Here is a 22939-nt window from a genome sequence, read left to right on the forward strand (position 1 = left end):
CGTGGCGCGGCGCGACATATTTGCACGGCGGCACATTAAACATAACACCACACAAAAAAAATAAAAATAAAATATATATATATATAAATCACCTGCTTGTAATCTCCAAGTGTTTTGGAGATGACCCGTTTAAATTTAAACGATGAAAGGCTCGCGCGGGGGGGGGGGGGGTGCGCGCGCGCGCAGAGCCGAGTGGGCGGGGCAATGGAGTAGGCCAATGGCGCGGCTCGGTGGGGCCGGGTGCCGACGCACTTTGTGTTGCTATTGACGCGACGATGGAGGGTCACCCATTCTTTCTCTCCTGAGACGCTGCCTGACCTGCTGAGTTCCTCCAGCATTTTGTGAATAAGTACCTTCGATTTGTACCAGCATCTGCAGTTATTTTCTTACACGAAGATGGAGGGTGATCGGCGCGTGGAAGGTGAGTGAGTGGACAACAACATGGCCGGGGGAGAGGATGGGTGAGAGAGAGAGAGTGGACAACAACATGGCCGGGGGAGAGGATGGATGAGAGAGAGTGGACATCAACATGGCCGGGGGAGAGGATGGGTGAGAGAGAGAGAGTGGACAACAACATGGCCGGGGGAGAAGATGGGTGAGAGAGAGTGGACAACAACATGGCCGGGGGAGAAGATGATGAGTGAGTGAGTGGACAACAACATGGCCGGGGGAGAGGATGGATGAGAGAGAGTGGACAACAACACGGCCGGGGGAGAAGATGATGAGTGAGTGAGTGGACAACAACATGGGGGAGAGGATGATGAGTGAGTGAGTGGACATCACCATGGGGGAGAGGGTGGGCGAGGAAGGTGAGTGGACAACACCATGGCCGGGGGAGAGGATGGGTGAGGAAGGTGAGTGAGTGGACAACACCATGGGGGAGAGGATGGGCAGGGCTGGGCGAGGAAGGTGAGTGAGTGAGTGGACAACAACATGGACGGGGGAGAGGATGGGCTGGGCTAGGAAGGTGAGTGAGTGGACAACACCATGGTGGGGGAGAGGATGGGTGAGGAAGGTGAGTGAGTGGACAACACCATGGGGGAGAGGATGGGCAGGGCTGGGCGAGGAAGGTGAGTGAGTAGACAACAACATGGACGGGGAGAGGATGGGCTGGGCTAGGAAGGTGAGTGAGTGGACAACACCATGGCGGGGGAGAGGATGGGCAGGGCGAAGAAGGTGAGAGAGAGAGAGTGGACAACAGCATGGGGGAGAGGATGGGCAGGGCTGGGTGAGGAAGGTGAGTGAGTGAGTGGACAATACCATGGGAGAAGAGGATGGGCGAGGAAGGTGAGTGGATAACAACATGGCCGGGGGAGGATGGGTGAATGAATGAGTGGACAACACCATGAGGGAGAGGATGGGTGAGGAAGGGGAGTGAGTGGACAACACCATGGCCGGGGGAGAGGATGGGCGAGGAAGGTGAGTGACTGGACAATATCATGGGGAAGAAGAGGATGGGCGAGGAAGGTGAGTGAGTGAGTGGACAACAGCATGGGGGAGAGGGTGGGCGAGAAAGGTGAGTGAGTGGACAACACCATGGGGGAGAGGATGGTCAGGGCTGGGCTGGGCTGGGCGAGGAAGGTGAGTGAGTGAGTGGACAACACCATGGGGAAGAGGATGGGCAGGGCTGGACATTGCAGAACTAGACTGCGATGGACTAGACTGGGCTGGGCAGGACTATTCTAGACTAGACTGGGATGGACTGGACGGATGGACTGGACTGGGATGTGCTGGACTAGACTGGAATGTACTGGACTAGACTGGGATGTACTGGACTGCACTGCACTGGGATGTACTGGACTAGACTGGGATGTACTGGACTGGACGAGACTGGGATGTACTGGACTGCACTGCACTGGGATGTACTGGACTGGACGAGACTGGGATGTACTGGACTGGGATGTACTAGACTGCACTGGACTGGGATGTACTAGACTGCACTGGACAGGACTGGGCTGGTTTGTACATGCTTGAAGGGGATTCAGATTAGGCAGGAAATGGTGTTGGGTAGACTGATGGGACTGAAGGCTGATAAATCCCCAGGGCCTGATGGGATGCATCCCAGGGTACTTAAGGAGGTGGCTCTAGAAATCATGGAAGCATTGGTGATCATTTTCCAATGTTCTATAGATTCAGGATCAGTTCCCGTGGATTGGAGGATAGCTAATGTTATCCCACTTTTTAAGAAAGAAGGGTGAGAGAAAACAGGAAATTATAGACCAGTTCGTCTGACATCAATGGTGGGGAAGATGCTGGAGTCAATTATAAAAGACGAAATTGCGGAGCATTTGGATAGCAGTAACAGGATCGTTCCGCGTCAGCATGGATTTACAAAGGGGAAATCATGCTTGACTAATCTGGAATTTTTTTGAGGATGTAACTAGGAAAATGGACAGGGGAGAGCCGGTGGATGTAGTGTACCTTGACTTTCAGAAAGCCTTCGACAAGGTCCCACATAGGAGATTAGTGTGCAAAGGTTTTTGGGGGTAGGGTACTGACATGGATAGAAAATTGGTTGGCAGACAGAAAGCAAAGAGTGGGGATAAATGGGTCCCTTTCAGAATGGCAGGCAGTGACTAGTGGGGTACCGCAAGGCTCGGTGCTGGGACCGCAGCTATTTACAATATACATTAATGACTTGGATGAAGGGATTAAAAGTAACATTAGCAAATTTGCAGATGTAACAAAGCTGGGTGGCAGTGTGAACTGTGAGGAAGATGCTATGGGCGGATGCATGGCAGATGCAGTTTAATGTGGATAGGTGTGAGGTTATCCACTTTGGTGGTAAGAATAGGAAGGCAGATTATTATATGAATGGTGTCAAGTTAGGAAAAGGGGACATATAACGAGATCTGGGTGTTCTAGTGCATCAGTCACTGAAAGGAAGCATGCAGGTACAGCAGGCAGTGAAGAAAGCCAATGGAATGTTGGCCTTCATAACAAGAGAAGTTGAGTATAGGAGCAAAGAGGTCCTTCTACAGTTGTACAGGGCCCTAGTGAGACCGCACCTGGAGTACTGTGTGCAGTTTTGGTCTCCAAATTTGAAGAAGGATATTCTTGCTATTGAGGGCGTGCAGCGTAGGTTTACTAGGTTAATTCCCGGAATGGCGGGACTGTCGTATGTTGAAAGACTGGAGCGACTAGGCTTGTATGCACTGGAATTTAGAAGGATGAGAGGGGATCTTATTGAAACATATTATTAAGGGGTTGGACACGTTAGAGGCAGGAAACATGTTCCCAATGTTGGGGGAGTTCAGAACCAGGGGCCACAGTTTAAGACTAAGGGGTAGGCCATTTAAAACAGAGATGAGTAAAAACTGTTTCAGTCAGAGAGTTGTAAATCTGTGGAATTCTCTGCCTCGAAAGGCAGTGGAGGCCAATTCTCTGAATGCTTTCAAGAGAGAGCTAGATAGAGCTCTTAAGGATAGGGGGTATGGGGAGAAGGCAGGAACGGGGTACTGATTGAGAATGATCAGCCATGATCACATTGAATGGTGGTGCTGGCTCGAAGGGCCGAATGACCTACTCCTGCACCTATTGTCTATTGTACTGGACTAGACCGGGATGTACTGGACTAGACTGGGATGTACTTTACTGGACTGGGATGTACTGGACTAGACTGGGATGGACTGGACAGGGATGTACTGGACTGGACTGCACTGCACTGGGATGTACTGGACTGCACTGGACTGGGATGTACTAGACTGGGATGTACTGGGCTGGGATGTTCTAGACTGGGATGCACTGGACTGGGATGTACTGGACTGCACTGGACTGGGATGTACTGGACTGCACTGGACTGGGATGTACTGGACTGCACTGGACTGGGATGTTCTAGACTGCACTGGATTGGGATGTTCTAGACTGGGATGGACTGGACTAGACTGGGATGCACTGGACTGGGATGCACTGGACTGGAATGCACTGGGCTGGGCCGGACTGGACGCATTTTGTATAGCCATTGACGTGAATATGTAGGGTGTTCCTGGTGAGGAAGGTGAATGAGTGAGCAACATGGAGAGGGCTGGGCAGGGCTCATACTTGTTACCGGGTGACGGTCCAGTAAGTCAGGAGCAAATAGGATTCGCACTGCTTGTGCCTGGGCTCCTGGCCGATGCTCTCTTTCTCCCCTGCTGCTTGTCAATGGCTGTCTAGAAGAGCTTTCAATCGCTGTTCCAGGTTATTTTCACACACTTTAAAAAAAAGAAATCTTATTCAAAAGCGTGAGTTCTGTGTTTGAAAATATGTATACACAACTGATAGTCGTGCTGATGTTGCATTCTCTCTGACCATTCTTGCTGCATCAATTCAGTTGGCGAGATTCACATAGAGCCTCTTTTGATCTGGTGCCAGACCCACAAATACAAAATAAAAATTGTTAGATATGAAAGAGCAAACTTGAACCATCTGCAATTTACCAAATTGCCCTGAGAAACAAATACCATTAAATGAGCTTAGTTTCCCGAGCACTACAGTTATAAACCTTCATATAATGTATTCATCACATCGACGATCAATGAAGTAATGTGAATAAGTAATATTTGAAAAATATTGTCAGTGTACATTGCTTTTACGTTGATTGGGGACATGCACGAAAGTTTAAAAAAATACAAATATTTGCAAATCTCATTTTGCAAACGTTGATAAAAATGGAAGCCCTTTGTTTACGAAAGTCTCCTGTCTGTCTGGCGGTTGCCCTGATGAATACAGTCTATGGCATCCTATTTTTTATAGAAAGCTAACCTGAGAAGCTCATAGTGACCTTTCAATTTATCTATTGATGTATGTTGACAGATATATTGTCTTGCATATCTACAATACTTGCTGCATTTTAGCTCTGTTAACTGTGACATTATCTGTCACTGATAGTTTGAAAGAATCCATTGCTACAAACCTTGATGCCAATTAATATCTATGTATGGTTCTCCAGTCCAACATATTCCCTGTTGTTATTCAGTTACCTGTAGTTAGCCCCAACTTGTTGCCTAAAAATCGTGAGCCTCATAAAGCATTGTTCTTTCAAGAAACCAAATTCATTGATCCTCGGGCTGTGATATACAAGTACAGCTCTATGTGCACCCTACATTAGATTTATAAAAGATTCTCCAGTGAATGGCAAACTATGATTATTCCATTACAATTGACATTAAGTTACAAAAACCCGTGAATACTAGTTTTATTTGTATTATCTTATATTTGACACTGATCAATCAGCATTCAGTTCTATCAGATAAGCTCTGCTATGCTAGCCTTGGTGAAACGCATGTTGCATTATTTAAAATTAGATTGCAGTAGTAAATACATCACATAACTATAACAAAAATAAAATCATGGTCCTTGTGCTACAGTATTCACTTTATTGACTCACAAGATGGAGGGAGTTAAAATCAAGATCATTGTGTCTCCAAGCACATTACAATAGACAATAGGTGCAGGAGTAGGCCATTCGGCCCTTTGAACCAGCACCACCATTCAATGTGATCATGGCTGATCATTCACAATCAATACCCCATTCCTGCCTTCTCCCCATACCCCCTGACTCCGCTATTTTTAAGAGTTCTATCTAGCCCCTTTCTATTGTTTTTCTTTTACCCAATTCATCACCACCATTTCAGATTATATAATAGATTGCTTTACTCTGCCCAATAAAGCACTTTCTTAATGAATCCTATTATAATTTGTAGTCAAATAACAAAAGCTACAATCACACTGTTGCAATTGGTTTAGAGACAAAAACAAACTGTAAATATGTTCATGTTGTATTTAATGGACTGGATTATCCTGGACCTGGTTCATGCTCATAATTAGCACCACGTCACCACCACGATCACATTAAATTTATGCAAACCTAGAGGGCTAATCAAATTCAAACTGTCCCACAAGCAGTGACTGGACCTGAAATTTTGCACTTGGCAGCCTGACAGCTCTCTATAATCATGAATATTTAAAGACAGCAAGCATTATAGAATGGAAAAAAAATCAAATTTAAAATATTTTATATTTGTTAAAACAATGGCCCAAATCAAACCATTTTCTTCATTTACCTTTTCCATTGGGTCTTGAGACCTTGTTCAAATAAAACTCATGCTAAATGTACCAACTCCCGACAAACCCTTAAATCAGTACGATCTGGTGCCTCATTGGATTAGTGGTTGTGCCCAATGCACGAGCATCCAGAATGTTCTGTCCTTGCTCACTACAGAGTGCAACAGCAGTAGCTGAACACACACTGAAGAGTGGAGAGTAGATTAACAATAATTTCAAGTACAATGAAGTATGAGCTGGCCTAGTTTCCCTGAGATGGTCACTGTGCTCTGTCCAAAATAAAACACCTTTTTATTTAAGGCAACGTAAGAGCACATGTTATTTCACCCTGATAACCTGCTGGTTGTAAAGCTACTGTTAATTTTGTATTTATTACAAAAGCTATACGAGCTGGTAGTATCTAATTATACTGCCTCCTTTGTGCAGCTCTCATGTAATGCACCACTTTTGCTCATGCATGTTCAATTTATTCTCCCAAATATATTTTGTATTTATTCTGATGCTCTTCGCAAATTAAAAGAGTGAGATAGTAATGTTAAGATGGGGCTAATCTTTAGTTACTACGAGACAAAGTGGACCCGTTGGGCCCAAATATCTCCTGTATTGATGCAGCACCTTGTCCTCTTCCCCCCCCCCCCCACTCCTCAACCCCCCCCCTCTCCTCAACTCCCCCCACTCCTCAACCTCCCCTTTCCCTTCTCCCCCACTCCCTCCCTCCCCCTCCCCTCCTTTTAAACTTTAAAATGTGAATAACAAAAAATATAAAGCGATTTCAATAAAACTACTTGCATTATCACTAAAGTGACAATGTAAGGTGGGCCTAAAATTGTCGCACTATCGTGTACCGTTTTGGCTGAAGTTCAGTTACAATCAAGATAACAAACGAGAGTTTTAGTATATAGATTGTCAAAATCCATCCAATAGACTTCCTGTTTTTTTAATTTCAGTAGCAAATAGTATCCGTCTCCCTGGCAACCACCTGAAAGTGAGTCTGTCTCTTTACAATCAGTGGTTTTTGTGATCTCAAATTCTGTTTGACATTCATACAATTATTCAGCACCTATGCCCCTGACAACACTCTGCTTTAGCTTGTGTTGATGAAAGCTCCATCTATATCTTTGTAACCATTTTCATTGGTTTATTCACCAAAGTATGAGAGGATGGGCCTGGCACTAAACATTTGCAAGATCAAGTACTGCAATACATTGCCCTCCAGTAATGAACGTTTTTAATGGGACTCTGGAAAATATAGACCATTTCTCCTATCTCGAACCTCCTCTTGGTGAAGGCAGACATCGGTGATGAAACACTGCCTTTAATGAGGCAGTTTTGATCGATTGAGAGAAACATCTTATTTAAAGATCAAGACACATGGCAGTAAACTCATAATGTGGTATGAGCTGTGATTCCTCACTTCCTATATACTTCCAAGCTCCTGGTCTACCTACGGCAAGCACCCGTGACACTGCAAAAATGTCATCATTGGTGACTCCACAAAATCATCAAACTTTACTGAAAGGATGTGAACTAATATTTGTGTCATCCAGGCCAAAGTTCCATCATTGAAGCCTTAGTAACTCTGTCAGCTACATTAGGCAGGCCATGTGGTTCACATGCCTGTATCAGATTCCAGAAGTAGATACTCTATTCTGCACTCTGCCCTGGAAGGTGTATCAGACGATCAGAGAAAAATGTTCAAAATTGTTCCCAAAAGCTTCTTGAAATGTGGATGAATGGCATTGATGGCATTTATTTGAGAGCTGGCATTGACTCAATGGGCTTAAAGAACTCTAATTTTGTAACATTGTAAGGACATTTAAAAAAAAACAGTACCTCAACATGAGAGTGGAAGCAATCATCTTGATTCTGAGAGACTGCCTTAAAAAATAGTTTGGCTAGTATGCTAATTTTAACAGCCCTGTCTTTTCACATGGTGCACTGACATTTTGGGGATACCCATTTCAGTGTAGCATCCCATCAAAAAAACAGCATCGCCAATTGTTAGTTATTTCCTTTAGTGCTCTGGTGGAAGCCTCGACTTGCATGCTGAAATCTCTGGAGAAGGAGTTGAACCTGGAACTAGCAAACTCGGTGCTACTAAATAACACACAGCTGGCAAGAGCTACAAATATCTTCCTTTGTGCTCAAACTGATTTCAGGCCGTGGTGAGTTTTTCTTCTGATTTTTATTGACATCATATTAGGGCTCTTTAATGACAAAGGCAATCACTTGTGCCTCAGCTGTTGTGAGGCTGAAAGCCCAGCATTATTAGTGGATCCGTCCACATCCATAGGCAGGTGCTGTTTGCTATTTGCTATTTGATAGCAGCGCAAACAACATCATTTAGTTAATTGGATTGGTTTTGTTCTCTAGTGCTAGAAGTAATAGAGAAAAGTGGTGTAATCTGTTACTAAGGAAGTACACTTGGAAAATTAGAGTGGGTGGAGTCAGCATTGATTTATTGAAAGGAAATTGTGTTTTACAAGCCTTCATTTTGATTTGAGGTAGTAACCAACAGAACAAATGAGAGAAAAAGCAGAGAATGCAGTGTATTTGAACTTTCAGCAGGTTTTTGATGAGGTCCCACACACAAGAATATGAAACAAGTTCTGTTGATATCTGTGGTCGAAGATTGACATTTGGCTAAAGGACAGTAAACAGAGAATAGGAATAAATGGGTCATATTTGGACCGCCTAAATGTTCGTGGTAGAGCTGTAACTGTTTGCAAACGCTACCGGTAATTTGGATAAGGGGAACACGCAATATATCCAAGCTTGCTGGTGACAGTGTGGCTTTTGAAGAAGATACAGAGGCTCCAGGAGACTGGATTAATGACAAAGTACATGGCATTTAATGTTAAAAATATTATGTCATCTCAAGAGTGGGTCAAGAATGTTTAATTGTCATATGTGCAGACAACAGAACAATGTTACTTCCTGTAACTTAACAGACTTGTAAACACAATAATCCATATAATATGCAGTAATAATATAATAAACCAATAACCAATAAACTAATAAGTAACACTAAGTATTAAATGGTGGTTTAATGCTGTTTTTTCTGCTTCTGAAGGTGGATCAGCTGAAAATAATTTGTTACCTTGCCGAATTTGCGGGAGAACTTTTTTGGCAGCAACGCGGGTATGTCATAATATCTCTCATATTCTTTCCTAACATCTCCATATATTTTTTTTGTGAGACGATTCAACTATTTCAGGACTCAGAATATGATGCAGAAATTATATATGTTTTGGGGAAATATTTGACTTTTTTTATATTTTAGGTAAAAATTTAAGATTGTTCACTTATCTATTTAAAAGGAGACCTTCTGTCTCCTTTTTCTGTTCGTTTACTTATTTATCTATTTATTTTCTTCTCTATGTTCTAGTAATCCCTGTAAAGCGTCTTTGAGTGTTTGAAAAGCGCTATATAAATGTAATGCATTATTATTATTATTAAAAGCATTTGGGTGAATTTTATGCAATCAGTTGATGCTCAATTAATACGAAATCAGTGGATTTTATTGTGTGTCTTTTCGAGCTAAGTCATGCCACTGTTTTTTAATGTTAATGTGTAGGAGTGTAAAAAAAGAGGAGACTTTGATATGGATTTTTATGTAATAAACTTAAATTCCTTTTTAACTTGGTCATTCTAGTTTCCGAATACAGATACAGAGCAACAACATTAGAATGCCCAGCTTAGAAATCTAAAATGGAGAGTCTGAGCTTAGGCGTGCCGGTGCAACAGCTATATATTAATTAGCTGTACAATTGCTGGTATATTGTGACACAGAGTATAAAAGATTGCACTTCATTTTTTTTTTCAAATTGGACCTCCCAAAAGATTTTGCTCAATGGGCTGTTATAAATAAACTGGACATGAGATTATGATTTTGCAACTACATACCATTTGGATATTTTGTAGTAACATCACCTCCTGACTATGGATTAGAATCCTGCTCATGTGAGAAATTCTGCTGGTTGTCCCTCAAGAATTGTGTTTAAGTTACCTTTATCTAAACCCACCCTTTAGCAAAATGGTGACAAAGCCAATCTTTATTGGGTCCAGTTTAGTACCGTACTCTCATTTTTGTAAAGCTGGAAGTGGATGTGTGCAAGTTAAATGTTTGCACTGATGCAGGTTTGAAAATGTGGTAGAGCCATTTTATTCAGAAGGAGAATGTGTTTTTAAAAACTTGTACTGGATGGCAAGACACTTGCATGCTTTTACCATCCTTTATTATGAACACATGTATCTACTAAAGAAGTCTGGAAAAAGCCATTTTCAGATTGAGTAATTAATGAATTTGAATAGTCAAAATGTATGACCCTTTTGAAGTGAATTGAATCCAAAATAATTCTCAAATTCATTCCCAGTATTTAAAAGAAAGCAAAATTGAAAACAAGATAATCTCATTTCACAGCACCTTTCAAATTGTGCAAATGAATGCATTGTTTGGGTATCTGCTTGTTAGTCCCTTTTGTGTATTTCGAGAACTTAATGTTTTCTTTCAGTTTTACAGTTTTGATAGGTAATTAATTCCATCTTGCTTGAAAATGAAAAGTTATTTGACTTTTTTGTATTACATGAATTTAAGATCAACATTGCAGATACCCAGAAGAGAGCTGCCATTTCTAGATACATTTTTACACCTGTGCACAACAGAAAAATCGTGAGAATAAGTCAGCCAATAGAGAAATCTGATTGCAGTTAGAAATAAGGACTATGGAAACCTGTTAGGATTTCCCCTATTCCCAATAGTTCCCATTTTCAGATTTACTGCCAGGTAGAAAATTACTTGGACTTTGTTAATGCGGTGCAATTCAATGATCTGTGATGAGTTTTTACCAATAAGACTTCCAAGATTGTATTAATTGTTTTAAAATTTTGTTTGCAGTTAAAGCATGAACCCATCTGTCAAAAAAATGCAATCAAGAAAAGGAAGGCCTTTAACTCCAGTAGACAGAGAGCCGAAGGAACTGATATTCCCACCTTAAAGCCTCTAAAGCCCAGGGTAGGTAGACTTAAAGCTTACAAAACTTTATAAAGTGTTATTTATTTCTGCCAAAAAAGCAAATATGTTTTAAAACTCGAACTGACTGAACAATTTTGCGTTTATTCACAAAATGCTGGAGTAACTCAGCAGGTCAGGCAGCATCTCAGGAGAGAAGGAATGGGCGATGTTTCGGGTTGAGACCCTTCTTCAGACTAATGTCAGGGGGGCGGGACAAAGGAAGGATATAGGTGGAGACAGGAAGATAGAGGGAGATCTGGGGGGGGGGAGGGGAAGAGAGGGACAGAGGAACTATCTAAAGTTGGAAAAGTCAATGTTCATACCACTGGGCTGGGCGAAATATGAGGTGCTGTTCCTCCAATTTCCGGTGGGCCTCACTATGGCACTGGAGGAGGCCCATGACAGAAAGGTCAGACTGGGAATGGGAGGGGGAGTTGAAGTGCTCAGCCACCGGGGGATCAGGTTGGTTAACGCGGACCGAGCGCAGGTGTTGAGTGAAGCGATCGCCGAGCCTGCGTTTGGTTTCGCCGATGTAAATAAGTTGACATCTGGAGCAGCGGATGCAATAGATGAGGTTGGAGGAGGTGCAGGTGAACCTCTGTCTCACCTGGAAAGACTGTTTGGGTCCTTGGATGGAGTTGAGGGGGGAGGTAAAGCCTCCCCCCTCAACTCCATCCAAGTCCATCTAAGTACAAAAAGCATTTTGTGAATAAATACCTTCGATTTGTACCAGCATCTGCAGTTATTTGCTTATTGAACAATTTTGCATGCTCATGAAGTGAAACGTACAGGCCAGATTTAATTTACATAATATATCATGTGATGCATAATCATAAAATGTATATTTGAATTGGAATATATAGGCAACATGTATATCATGGAAGGCTAAGTATATATGTTGTATCATGAACTCCCAATGTTTAATATCAGGAAGTGGAATTATATAGATTTTCTGTTTAAAATGGTCAGTGTATATGCATTAAATCAAATGAGTCCAATATCCTGTGACTGGCTACGTTTTGCGTAAAAAAACTTTTACTTCCCTCATTTATTTCTGGAGCTTGATCATCAGAATGTGATTTGCGTTCCACTGGATTCTGCACTCAGTCCTCTGTTCTACTCCTTGTACACCCTTGACAGTGTGGCTAAATACAGTGCCAAATTTAAAGACTTAAATTTGCCGATGATACCACTACAGACAGTAGACAATAGACTATAGTCAGCCAGATCAACAACAATGATGAACCGGAGTACAGGAAAGAAATAGTGAACCCAATGTCATGCAATCCGAACAACAATCAAGCTTATAATGTCAGCAACACTAAAGAGATGGTTGTTGACCAAAGGAAGCAAGGAGATGAATGCGAGTGTGTCTTCATCCACAAAGCTGCTGTTGACAGCCTCAAAATTCTAGGCATCTGTATCGCCTACAATCTAATCTTTGTCCCTTCACATTGAAATCTTTGTCCCTTCACACTGATGCAGTGATCTAGAAAGTGCATTGGCAAATTTACTTTATTAATCATCTGAGAAGATATGGCATGTCCATGAGGATTCTCTTAAGACTCCTATGGATGCGCTGTGGAAAGTATTTTGACAGTGTGCATCTCAGCCTGGTATAGCATGTGCTCTTGACTGCCTGAACCTGCAAAGAGCGGTGAATGCAGCCCAGTCCATCACAGGCTAATCACTTCCTTCCATCCAGTCCATCATCGCATCGGGAAGGCTGGAATTATTGTCAAGAATGTCTTGCACTTGCATCCTGGTCATTCCCTCTTCTCTTTTTTTACCTTCTGGGAGAAAATACAGGAGTTTGAAAGCCCTGATTTCATGACTTAAGAGCAGTTTCTGCTATCCAACCCCTGAACCAACCGCCCCTTTCACGCCCTCTTCCCAGAGGTACTGCCATGTTACTACTGTTACCTCCACCTAATTCGGTTATTCCATGACTGCACTTTAACAGTTTTTTTATTACTTATGATTATACCACAATCTTTGCATCATTCTGCTGTTTTGCATTTGCCGTTGTATTTATTTTGGTATGTATCATTAGGAGCAGAAGTAGCCCATCTTCCATGGCAAGTGCTTCAAAATGCTTGTTTTGAAATGCAGTGATTTTTATGAACATAGTTAAAAGGAAATGTAATAAAAATAAAAAGATTAAGTAATATGTCTTTTCAAACATAAACCTAAGAGGATAGAAAATAAGAAATAGCAGTAGGCTATGTCCCCATTTGTGCATACTTTATTATTCAGATTCAGTTTAGTTTATTGTCTCGTACACTAAAGTGCGCTGAAATTCTTTGTTCACATAAATCTGCATTTGGAGTATTGTGAGCAGTTTTGGGTCCCATATAATATATTCCTTTATTCGTCCCACACCGGGGAAATATCTGAGGAAGGATGGGCTGACATTGGAGAGGGTCCAGAGGAGGTTTATGTGAATGAACCTGGGGATGACAAATGGAAGAACAGTATTTTAATCTCATGACATGATAGAATATAATTCGTTTTCAGAGGAAATTTTGCTGAATGCAAAATGATTATAGCCATATGCTCAGTTCAAAATTTCTAGCTTCTGGCCTAAGACACAGTCAATGTGTATAGAATTGAGAGTTTTGGATTGAGTAGAAAGCCACCAACAGGAAGTCAGTAACTGGAGATGAAAGGTATTAGTTACAGAAAAAACAGGAGTTGGGACAGTAAAAACAAATATTTAACTTAACTTGAATGTATTGCCTGACAGGCAGCGGAAGCAATTTCAATAAGAACTTAAAGGGAATTGCATAGTGATTGGTGGGAAGATTAGTATACTTATGGAAATGGAAAGTAAAAAGATTAATGGGATAGTCTACTCAGTTAAAGTTGAGCTAATTCTTTTTTTTGTGCTGTATTCCACGATTTATATTCATTGCTTTTCATGACTTTCGCACTTTCGTGTTTGGATATATTGTGAACAATTACATTTGGAGGAATTGATTTGGGATATTAAAATAGCATTGTCTTACAATCTTTTATTGACTTGAAAAATGAAAATGTTGGGCTTTAAAGAAGATCATGAAAACAAAGTGGATTATAAATGTCTGTCACGTGGCGAAAAACAGCAGAATTTTAAAATTCCTTCTCAGATTGATTAGTTCATTGGAAATCGTGATCAGAGTGATTATCCATATTTAAATTTGACTTTTCATTTCGACATGTTAATAATTATTTACTGCTGAAGTATGAACTAGAAATAGAATGACGTATGGATTGCATGCAATATATTTTTAACATGTCATTAATTTTGATATCCTTTAGCCTGAACCACCCAAAAAGCTCTCGAACTGGAGACAGAAACATGAAAGCTTTATTGCTACCATCCAAGCAGCCAAAAAGATAACACAAATAATTCAAGAAGGGGGTACTCCTCCACCTCCACCTCCGCCTTTATATGATCCAGGTATGGCATTTACAGGAAGTGTTATGAATGTAAAGATGACTTTATTTATATCTTTATATCTTTCTTTATTTCATGACAGTGTTAACAATTTTGTTTACCTGTTATAATTTTAATGTGGGTTCTTTTTGTTTGTCTTCTAGCACTTTCTGTTTTGATGTTCTTGATTTTTCAGAACTTTTAGTTTTGCTTTTAAATATAATTTACTGTGGGAGTTTTCAATACCTGGTATAACAACTGAAAATTGTTAGAGGAAATTGTTAGAGAAAAATCAGTACGGGGTTCTGATTGAGAATGATTAGCCATGATCACATTGAATGGTGGTGCTGGCTTGAAGGGCCGAATGGTCTCCTCCTGCACCTATTGTCCATTGTCTATTGGGAGTCTGTGTATTAAAATAATGTTTTTGCTAAAATAATGCAGTTATTTTATGACCATTTCATTGATTTTTTTCCAGTGCAACTCAAGTTTTATGATATATATATATATTTATTTCATGTCCTTATTATTGTAACCAGCATCTGTAAATCTATTTCCACATAAACAGATAACATTTTAATTTTATTAGGTAGTACTAAATAAAAATGGCTCAACATTGTACAGAACTATGGCTAATGATAATTTGTGGACTAAGTAGATAGAGTGTAAGAAGTCAAAGGTATATTTGAAGATGAAGGCAGGACATTTCTAAGTGATAGGAGCAGAATTAGGCCATTTGGCCCATCAAGTGTGCTCCGCTATTCAATCATGACTGATCTATCTTTAACTCTCAACCCCATTCACTTGCCTTCTACCGAATAACCCCTGACACCCAGACTAATCAACAATCTATCTATCTCTGCCTTCAAAATATCCATTGTCTTGGCCTCCACAGCCTTCTGTGGCAATGAATTCCACAGACTCACCATCAAATTCCTCCTCGTCTCTCTCCTAAAGAACGAGCTTTTATTCTGAGGCTATGACCTCTGCTCCTAGACTCTCCCACAAGTGGAAACATGCTCTCCACATCCACTCTATCCACGATGTAACATCCTCTCCACATCCACTCTATCCAGGAAGTTCCAAGCATGGGGCTTAATGAAGAAATTCTAAATTATAACCCCCTCTAAACCAGTTTGCATTCTGTTAACCCACCTCTACACCCTCCCCAGAGCTTCCACAACTGTCCTGAAATAGGGCGATTATGGTTTGCTGGATGAACAAATCCAATCAAAATTACTGAACACACCAGCCCGAGCCATTGATTTGTCATGTAAAATTGTCTTGGCCATAGATAATGGCATCTGAAAGTGAACACGAGTTTCGACCAGCACATGCTGGCACAGTCAAAAGGCAGTTCCAAAACACAAGCATGACAAGACAGGGAAAAGGCCTTCACAGCAGGGTTCTGGTGAAAAGCGCAAATACATGCTATCGATGCAATGGCCACAGAAAGCAAAGACTCAAAATGCTACAATAACTCCAAAAAAAGTCCAAATTACATCAACATATGGAATACCAAAGCAGGACAAAGCAAAACGAAAGACTTGGCAACGTGGGGTTCACAACCTTGAAGAACTGTCAGAGAGTGATGAACTTGGACTGTACTGCATCTACACTACAAACGGTGGGTCTGGAAAGGAAGATTTTCCGACAAAGGTCAAAGTAACCAATCAATACATGACTACATGTAAAGATCTTTTAGAGTAGTTTTGTGGCGGGAAGAGTAGAGTCGATGAGCTTATGAATTTATAAACACTGCCAAAGGGTCTAGGACTTGAAATGCTAATTCTGTTTCTCTTTTCACAGGTGCTTGTGTGACTTGCCATTTCCAATCTGCTATAATTAAAATTTTCAGCATCTGCATTTCTTTACTTTCATGTATTTTGTCATTCATTTTGCATCAGGCATGCCAAGTGTAGTATTTTAGAATGTTGCAATGGCCCATGGTCCAATCCCATTGTTTGTAAGATATGTTAATCGGTGTGACTGTGGTGAGAAAGACCAGAAGCATAAAAGTGTGTGGAAATGTGATAAAGGGTTTTTGCAATTACATGAAAGAAAATTGTGTTGAAGAAGTCGAGGAAACCTTGAGCTGGTCAGTAATTGTTGGCACCAGGTTCAGTTTGAGAGAGTGAAAATTGATGCATGTCATGAATGTTCAGTAACTGATGATAACCAATTACAATGAACACCTATAGAATGAATCACAAGCTCAACCAAGCAAAAATATAACCTGGGCTTTATTTATTCAGCTTGTAATTTTGTTTGATTTACAATTGAAGGCCAGTATCTTTTGCTGGAAATTTCTGTACATGTTATCCATTATATTTTGCTGTTATGGTCAGGTTTTTTTTCATCTGGAGAAACTATGAAATAAACTGGTGCTTAAGTTAGTGTTTAGACACCAGGAACTGCAGGTGCTGTTTTTACAACAAAAAAAAGACAGTGCTGGAGTAAATTAGTGGGTCAGGCAGCATCTCTGGAGAACGTGGATAGGTGATGTTTTGGGTCGGGTCCCTTCAGACTGATAGTAATGGGGGGAGAAAGCTCAAAGAGGTGGAGGTGGTAAAAACCTAGGACGTGATAGGTGGATAAGGAGAGTTTTGATTGGCAGAAGGGCGGACAAGGCCAGAGATGGGGAAAAGAGAAAAGGCTGTGAGATATGAAGATAAAGAAAGAAGAGGTGAAAAATGTGAAGTCAGAGAAAAGGATGCAGGTAGAAGGGAACGGGGAAAGGGGCAAGTGATGGGTGAGTACAGGTGAGGGGAGGGCTTGAATGACGGATGGTTGGACGAAGGCCAGAGATAAAAAGACAGAAAATGTGAGATAAAGATAATGATAGAAGAGGCATGAATTATGATGCCAGAGAGGTTGGTTACTTAAAATTGGAGATCCTTTGGGGTTTGTAAAAATTGGGTTGAAAAAGCTATCCAAGCAGAATATGAGGTGCAGATCCCCCGGTTTGCGTGTGGCCTCACTCTAGCAATGGAGGAGGTCCAGAACAGAAAGGATGGTATAAGAATAGGAGGAAGAGTTAAAATGGTTAATAACCAGAAGATTCAGCAAACCTTGGACCGAGTGCAAATGTTTGGCAAAATGGTTGCTTTAGTTAGCTAGGCAGATTTGTTTTGTATGGTATACATTTGTGCATTTTTAGCTTTGACTTCATTTCTGGAACGTCTGGAGGAATATGATCTGCATTGACAAATATAAATCTCAATTCTCCTAATGCAGTTATTAATTTTAATTTTAAAGATTATGTCCAGTGTCCTCATTGCCAGAGAAGATTTAACGAGAATGCTGCTGACAGGCACATTTCTTTCTGCAAAGAACAGTCTGCTCGTATAACCAAGTCCAAACAAGGAACTGTCAAAGGGAAACAAAGCTCTCTGACACAGGTAAAGCACACAAATTTTGTGTAGTAAGGTGATTTAATTCCATTTGATCGGTTTGGGAGCCAAGGAAATCTTTAGCTGATATTGGTTTGTTGCTAATAGTATTTTGTGGTCAGCAGTGAACAGCACTATTTGTTACATTTCCCCACAGATTTTTTGTGTGCTATTATGCTGTAATTTCCAAAAATGATTGTAACTGTGCAAATAGGGCAATGCTGTGCATCCAAATACTTTTTAAGAAAAATATCTCGCATAGGAAATGTAAATTAAAATATTAATTCAATGGAAAAGTGTATTCATAATTTGATCCAAATCTTGTGATGGATCTATTTTTAAAGATGCTGGGAACCATACCACATCCAAGGGTGTTGGTAGAGGACAGTGAAGAGCAATCGGGTGATTGTTCTTGCTTAGATTTAGCATGGGCAAAAACCGGCAAAAAATAGCAAATTATCTATTGGATTGTTGCGATCTGGAATCCATTGCCTGATGGAAGTTGATGGAGTAGTTTTCAAAAGAATTGTGACACAACAACTGGAAAAGGCAAACAATTGTTATATTATGGGGACAGCAAGGGGGAGAGGTGAATTGGATGAATTTCCTTTTGATGTTGTACTGTTCTTTGATTTGTGAATAACTAGTTCTTTGACTTTATCCCTATGCAGTGCAAGTCTCCAGTGCTCCAGAAGACTAACTCTCCAGTGTCATCACCTAATGCATTGACACGGATTCCCCAACCTTCTCTTGGAAAAACTGTAACTGGTACGTGATATGCAGATGCTTTTTCCATTACTTTATGCTCAGGAAAAGGAAATCCAAATCTGTGAATGATGTCCAAGGATTTTTTTTTGCGTGGAGTGGTGGTGGTGGCAACAATTTGATTGTGGCCCATGGGGTATTTGTGAGACATAGAACAAAGTAATTGCCAATTTATACCTAAGGGGTGTTTTAAATATATATATATCAGTTACTTAGACTAGAACAGGGACCACATGAGAGCTTTATTCACAAAATGCTGGAGTAACTCAGCAGGTTGAAAAGTCCGGGAGCAGAGCAAGGACGCCCGTTGGCTGAGCAGAAAAGTAAGTGCTAATTTAAGTGAGAAGTCAGGTAAATTGGACAATCAGGCAATTTAATTGGTGATATAAGCAAGACTTGCAAAAGGGTGCAGCCCTGTTCAGGTGCAGCCCAGTGAGGGAAGTGCGAGTCTTTGGTTGCGAGTCTTCGGCGAGGAGGCTGAGGTGAGGAGGATACAATTGTTTTAAGCCAGAACTGGTTATAGACACAAGGTAATGGCGGAAAAGTTGGTGCAGTGTGTTTCCTGCAGGATGTGGGAAGACAGGGACGTCGCTGGAGCTTCTGGGAGCTACACCTGCAAGAACTGTGTCCAGGTGCAGCTCCTGAAGGGACGTGTGGTGGAGTTGGTGAGGCAGTTGGATGACCTCAGGGCCATCCGGGAATGCGAGAGTTTCCTCGACAGGACCTATTGTGAGGCTGTCACGCCAAGGGTCCAGGTCGAGCGAAGGTGGGAGACTGTTTCAGGGGGGAGTGGACGAGGACTACAGGAGACCCCAGTGGCTGTGCCTATTGCAAATAGGTATACCCTCTTGGGAACTGTCGGGGCAGAAGACGTTTCCAGTCCGAGTGGCGGACCTGTTGGCAAGGATACTCGACAGGGGAGACCGAAGTCAGGAAGAGCCGTAGTGGTCGGTGACTTCATCGTCCGAGGGACGGACAGAAGATTCTGTGGCAGCAGGAGGGACTTGAGGATGGTCTGTTGCCTCCCTGGTGCCAGGGTTCAACACATCACGGACCGGCTTCAGAAAATCCTAGTGAGGGAAGGCGATCAACCTGAAGTCGTTGTGCATGTGGGCACGAATGACGTCGGGCGGAAGAGGAAGGAGGTGCTACAGCGGGAGTTTAGAGAGTTGGGAAAAACACTGAGAAGTAGGACGTCGAAGGTGGTTATCTCTGGACTGCTACCGGTACCTCGTGCTGGTGAGGCCAGGAACAGAGAGATAGAGGGTATGAATTTATGGCTGAGGGACTGGTGCAGAGAGCAGGGATTTAGATTTCTGGACCACTGGGATCTCTTCTGGGCTAGGGGTGACTTGTACAAAAGGGACGGGTTACATCTTAACAGCAGGGGGACAGACATTCTGGCAGGCAGGTTTGCTAGTGTGACACCTGTGGCTTTAAACTAAGTAGTGGGGGGGAGGGGTTAACAAATTGTGAATATGAAGATGAGGTAAAAGGGAATGCAGGAGATAGTGCAAAAGACTCTCGGAAGAATGGGAACAGAAGTTCTAGAGGGGAAAAGAAATTAAGGGCAGGGCCAATTGTGACCGATGTGAGAGGGGAGGTAAATACAGAAGTTAAAGTGTTGTACTTAAATGCGCGTAGTATAAAAAATAAAGTGGATGAGCTTGAGGCTCAGTTAGTCATGGGCAAGAATGATGTTGTAGGGATCACTGAGACATGGCTACAAGAGGACCAGGGCTGGGAACTGAATATTCAGGGGTACACAACTTATAGAAAAGACAGACAGGTGGGCAGAGGGGGTGGGGTTGGTCTGATGGTAAGGAATGATATTCATTCCCTTGCAAGGGGTGACATAGAATCAGGAGATGTTGAATCAGTATGGATAGAAATGAGAAATTGTAAGGGTAAAAAGACCCTAATGGGAGTTATCTATAGGCCCCCAAACAGTAGCCTCGACATAGGGTGCAAGTTGAATCAGGAGATAAAATTGGCGTGTCAAAAATGTAATGCTACGGTGGTTATGGGAGATTTCAACATGCAGGTAGACTGGGAAAATCAGGTTGGAAATGGACCCCAGGAAAGAGAGTTTGTAGAGTGCCTTCGAGATGGATTCTTAGAACAGCTTGTACTGGAGCCTACCAGGGAGAAGGCAATTCTGGATTTAGTGTTGTGTAATGATCCTGATCTGATAAGGGGACTAGAGGTAAAAGAGCCATTAGGAGGCAGTGATCACAACATGATAAGTTTTACTCTGCAAATGGAAAGGCAGAAGGGAAAATCGGAAGTGTCGGTATTACAGTATAGCAAAGGGGATTACAGAGGCATGAGGCGGGAGCTGGGCAAAATTGACTGGAAGGAGGCCCTAGCAGGGAAGAAGGTAGAAGAGCAATGGCAGGTATTCTTGCGAATAATGCAGAGGTTGCAGGATCAATTTATTCCAAAGAGGTGGAAAGACTCTAAGGGGAGTAAGAGACACCTGTGGCTGACAAGGGAAGTCAGGGACAGCATAAAAATTAAGGAGAGGAAGTATAACATAGCAAAGAAGAGTGGGAAGACAGAGGATTGGGACTCTTTTAAAGAGCAACAAAAGTTAACTAAAAAGGCAATACGGGGAGAAAAGATGAGGTACGAGGGTAAACTAGCCAATAATATAAAGGAGGATAGCAAAAGTTTTTTTAGGTACATGAAGAGGAAAAAAATAGTCAAGGCAAATGTGGGTCCCTTGAAGACAGAAGCAGGGGAATTTATTATGGGGAACAAAGAAATGGCAGACGAGTTAAACCGTTACTTTGGATCTGTCTTCACTGAGGAAGATACACACAATCTCCCAAATGTTCTAGGGGCCGGAGAACCTAGGGTGATGGAGGAACTGAAGGAAATCCACATTAGGCAGGAAATTGTTTTGGGTAGACTGATGGGACTGAAGGCTGATAAATCCCCAAGGCCTGATGGTCTGCATCCCAGGGTACTTAAGGAGGTGGCTCTAGAAATAGTGGAAGCATTGGAGATCATTTTTCAATGTTCTATAGATTCAGGATCAGTTCCTGTGGATTGGAGGATAGCAAATGTTATCCCACTTTTTAAGAAAGGAGGGAGAGAGAAAACGGGTAATTATAGACCAGTTAGTCTGACATCAGTGGTGGGGAAGATGCTGGAATCAATTATAAAAGACGAAATTGCTGAGCATTTGGATAGCAGTAACGGGATCATTCCGAGTCAGCATGGATTTACGAAGGGGAAATCATGCTTGACAAATCTACTGGAATTTTTTGAGGATGTAACTAGGAAAATTGACAGGGGAGAGTCAGTGGATGTGGTGTACCTCGACTTTCAGAAAGCCTTCGACAAGGTCCCACATAGGAGATTAGTGGGCAAAATTAGGGCACATGGTATTGGGGGTAGGGTACTGGCATGGATAGAAAATTGGTTGACAGACAGAAAGCAAAGAGTGGGGATAAATGGGTCCCTTTCAGAATGGCAGGCAGTGACCAGTGGGGTACCGCAAGGTTCGGTGCTGGGACCCCAGCTATTTACGATATACATTAATGACTTAGACGAAGGGATTAAAAGTACCATTAGCTAATTTGCAGATGATACTAAGCTGGGGGGTAGTGTGAATTGTGAGGAAGATGCAATAAAGCTGCAGGGTGACTTGGACAGGTTGTGTGAGTGGGCGGATACATGGCAGATGCAGTTTAATGTAGATAAGTGTGAGGTTATTCACTTTGGAAGTAAGAATAGAAAGGCAGATTATTATCTGAATGGTGTCAAGTTAGGAGGAGGGGGAGTTCAACAAGATCTGGGTGTCCTAGTGCATCAGTCAATGAAAGGAAGCATGCAGTGAAGAAAGCCAATGGAATGTTGGCCTTCATAACAAGAGGAGTTGAGTATAGGAGCAAAGAGGTCCTTCTACAGTTGTACCGGGCCCTGATGAGACCGCACCTGGAGTACTGTGTGCAGTTTTGGTCTCCAAATTTGAGGAAGGATATTCTTGCTATGGAGGGCGTGCAGCGTAGGTTCACTAGGTTAATTCCCGGAATGGCGGGACTGTCGTATGTTGAAAGGCAGGAGCGATTGGGCTTGTATACACTGGAATTTAGAAGGATGAGGGGGGATCTTATTGAAACATATAAGATAATTAGGGGATTGGACACATTAGAGGCAGGAAACATGTTCCCAATGTTGGGGGAGTCCAGAACAAGGGGCCACAGTTTAAGAATAAGGGGTAGGCCATTTAGAACGGAGATGAGGAAGAACTTTTTCAGTCAGAGAGTGGTGAAGGTGTGGAATTCTCTGCCTCAG

The 22939-nt window shown here is 42.0% G+C and overlaps 1 protein-coding gene across 1 annotated transcript in view; it reads left to right on the top strand.

The window, feature by feature from the left end:
* The first annotated feature begins 229 nt into the window (after positions 1-229).
* Positions 230-22939, top strand: part of zc2hc1a (zinc finger, C2HC-type containing 1A) — a 33042-nt gene continuing 10332 nt past the window's right edge. Inside the window, exons 1-6 of the mRNA XM_078398193.1 lie at positions 230-421; positions 9119-9186; positions 10943-11059; positions 14360-14501; positions 17736-17878; positions 18541-18637. Of these exons, the coding sequence (XP_078254319.1) occupies positions 397-421; positions 9119-9186; positions 10943-11059; positions 14360-14501; positions 17736-17878; positions 18541-18637 (592 nt within the window). The 5' untranslated portion in view covers positions 230-396. The remainder of the gene's footprint in view (positions 422-9118; positions 9187-10942; positions 11060-14359; positions 14502-17735; positions 17879-18540; positions 18638-22939) is intronic.

The sequence above is a fragment of the Rhinoraja longicauda genome, chromosome 4, assembly GCF_053455715.1.
Source record: "Rhinoraja longicauda isolate Sanriku21f chromosome 4, sRhiLon1.1, whole genome shotgun sequence".
Classification (NCBI taxonomy): Eukaryota; Metazoa; Chordata; class Chondrichthyes; order Rajiformes; family Arhynchobatidae; genus Rhinoraja; species Rhinoraja longicauda.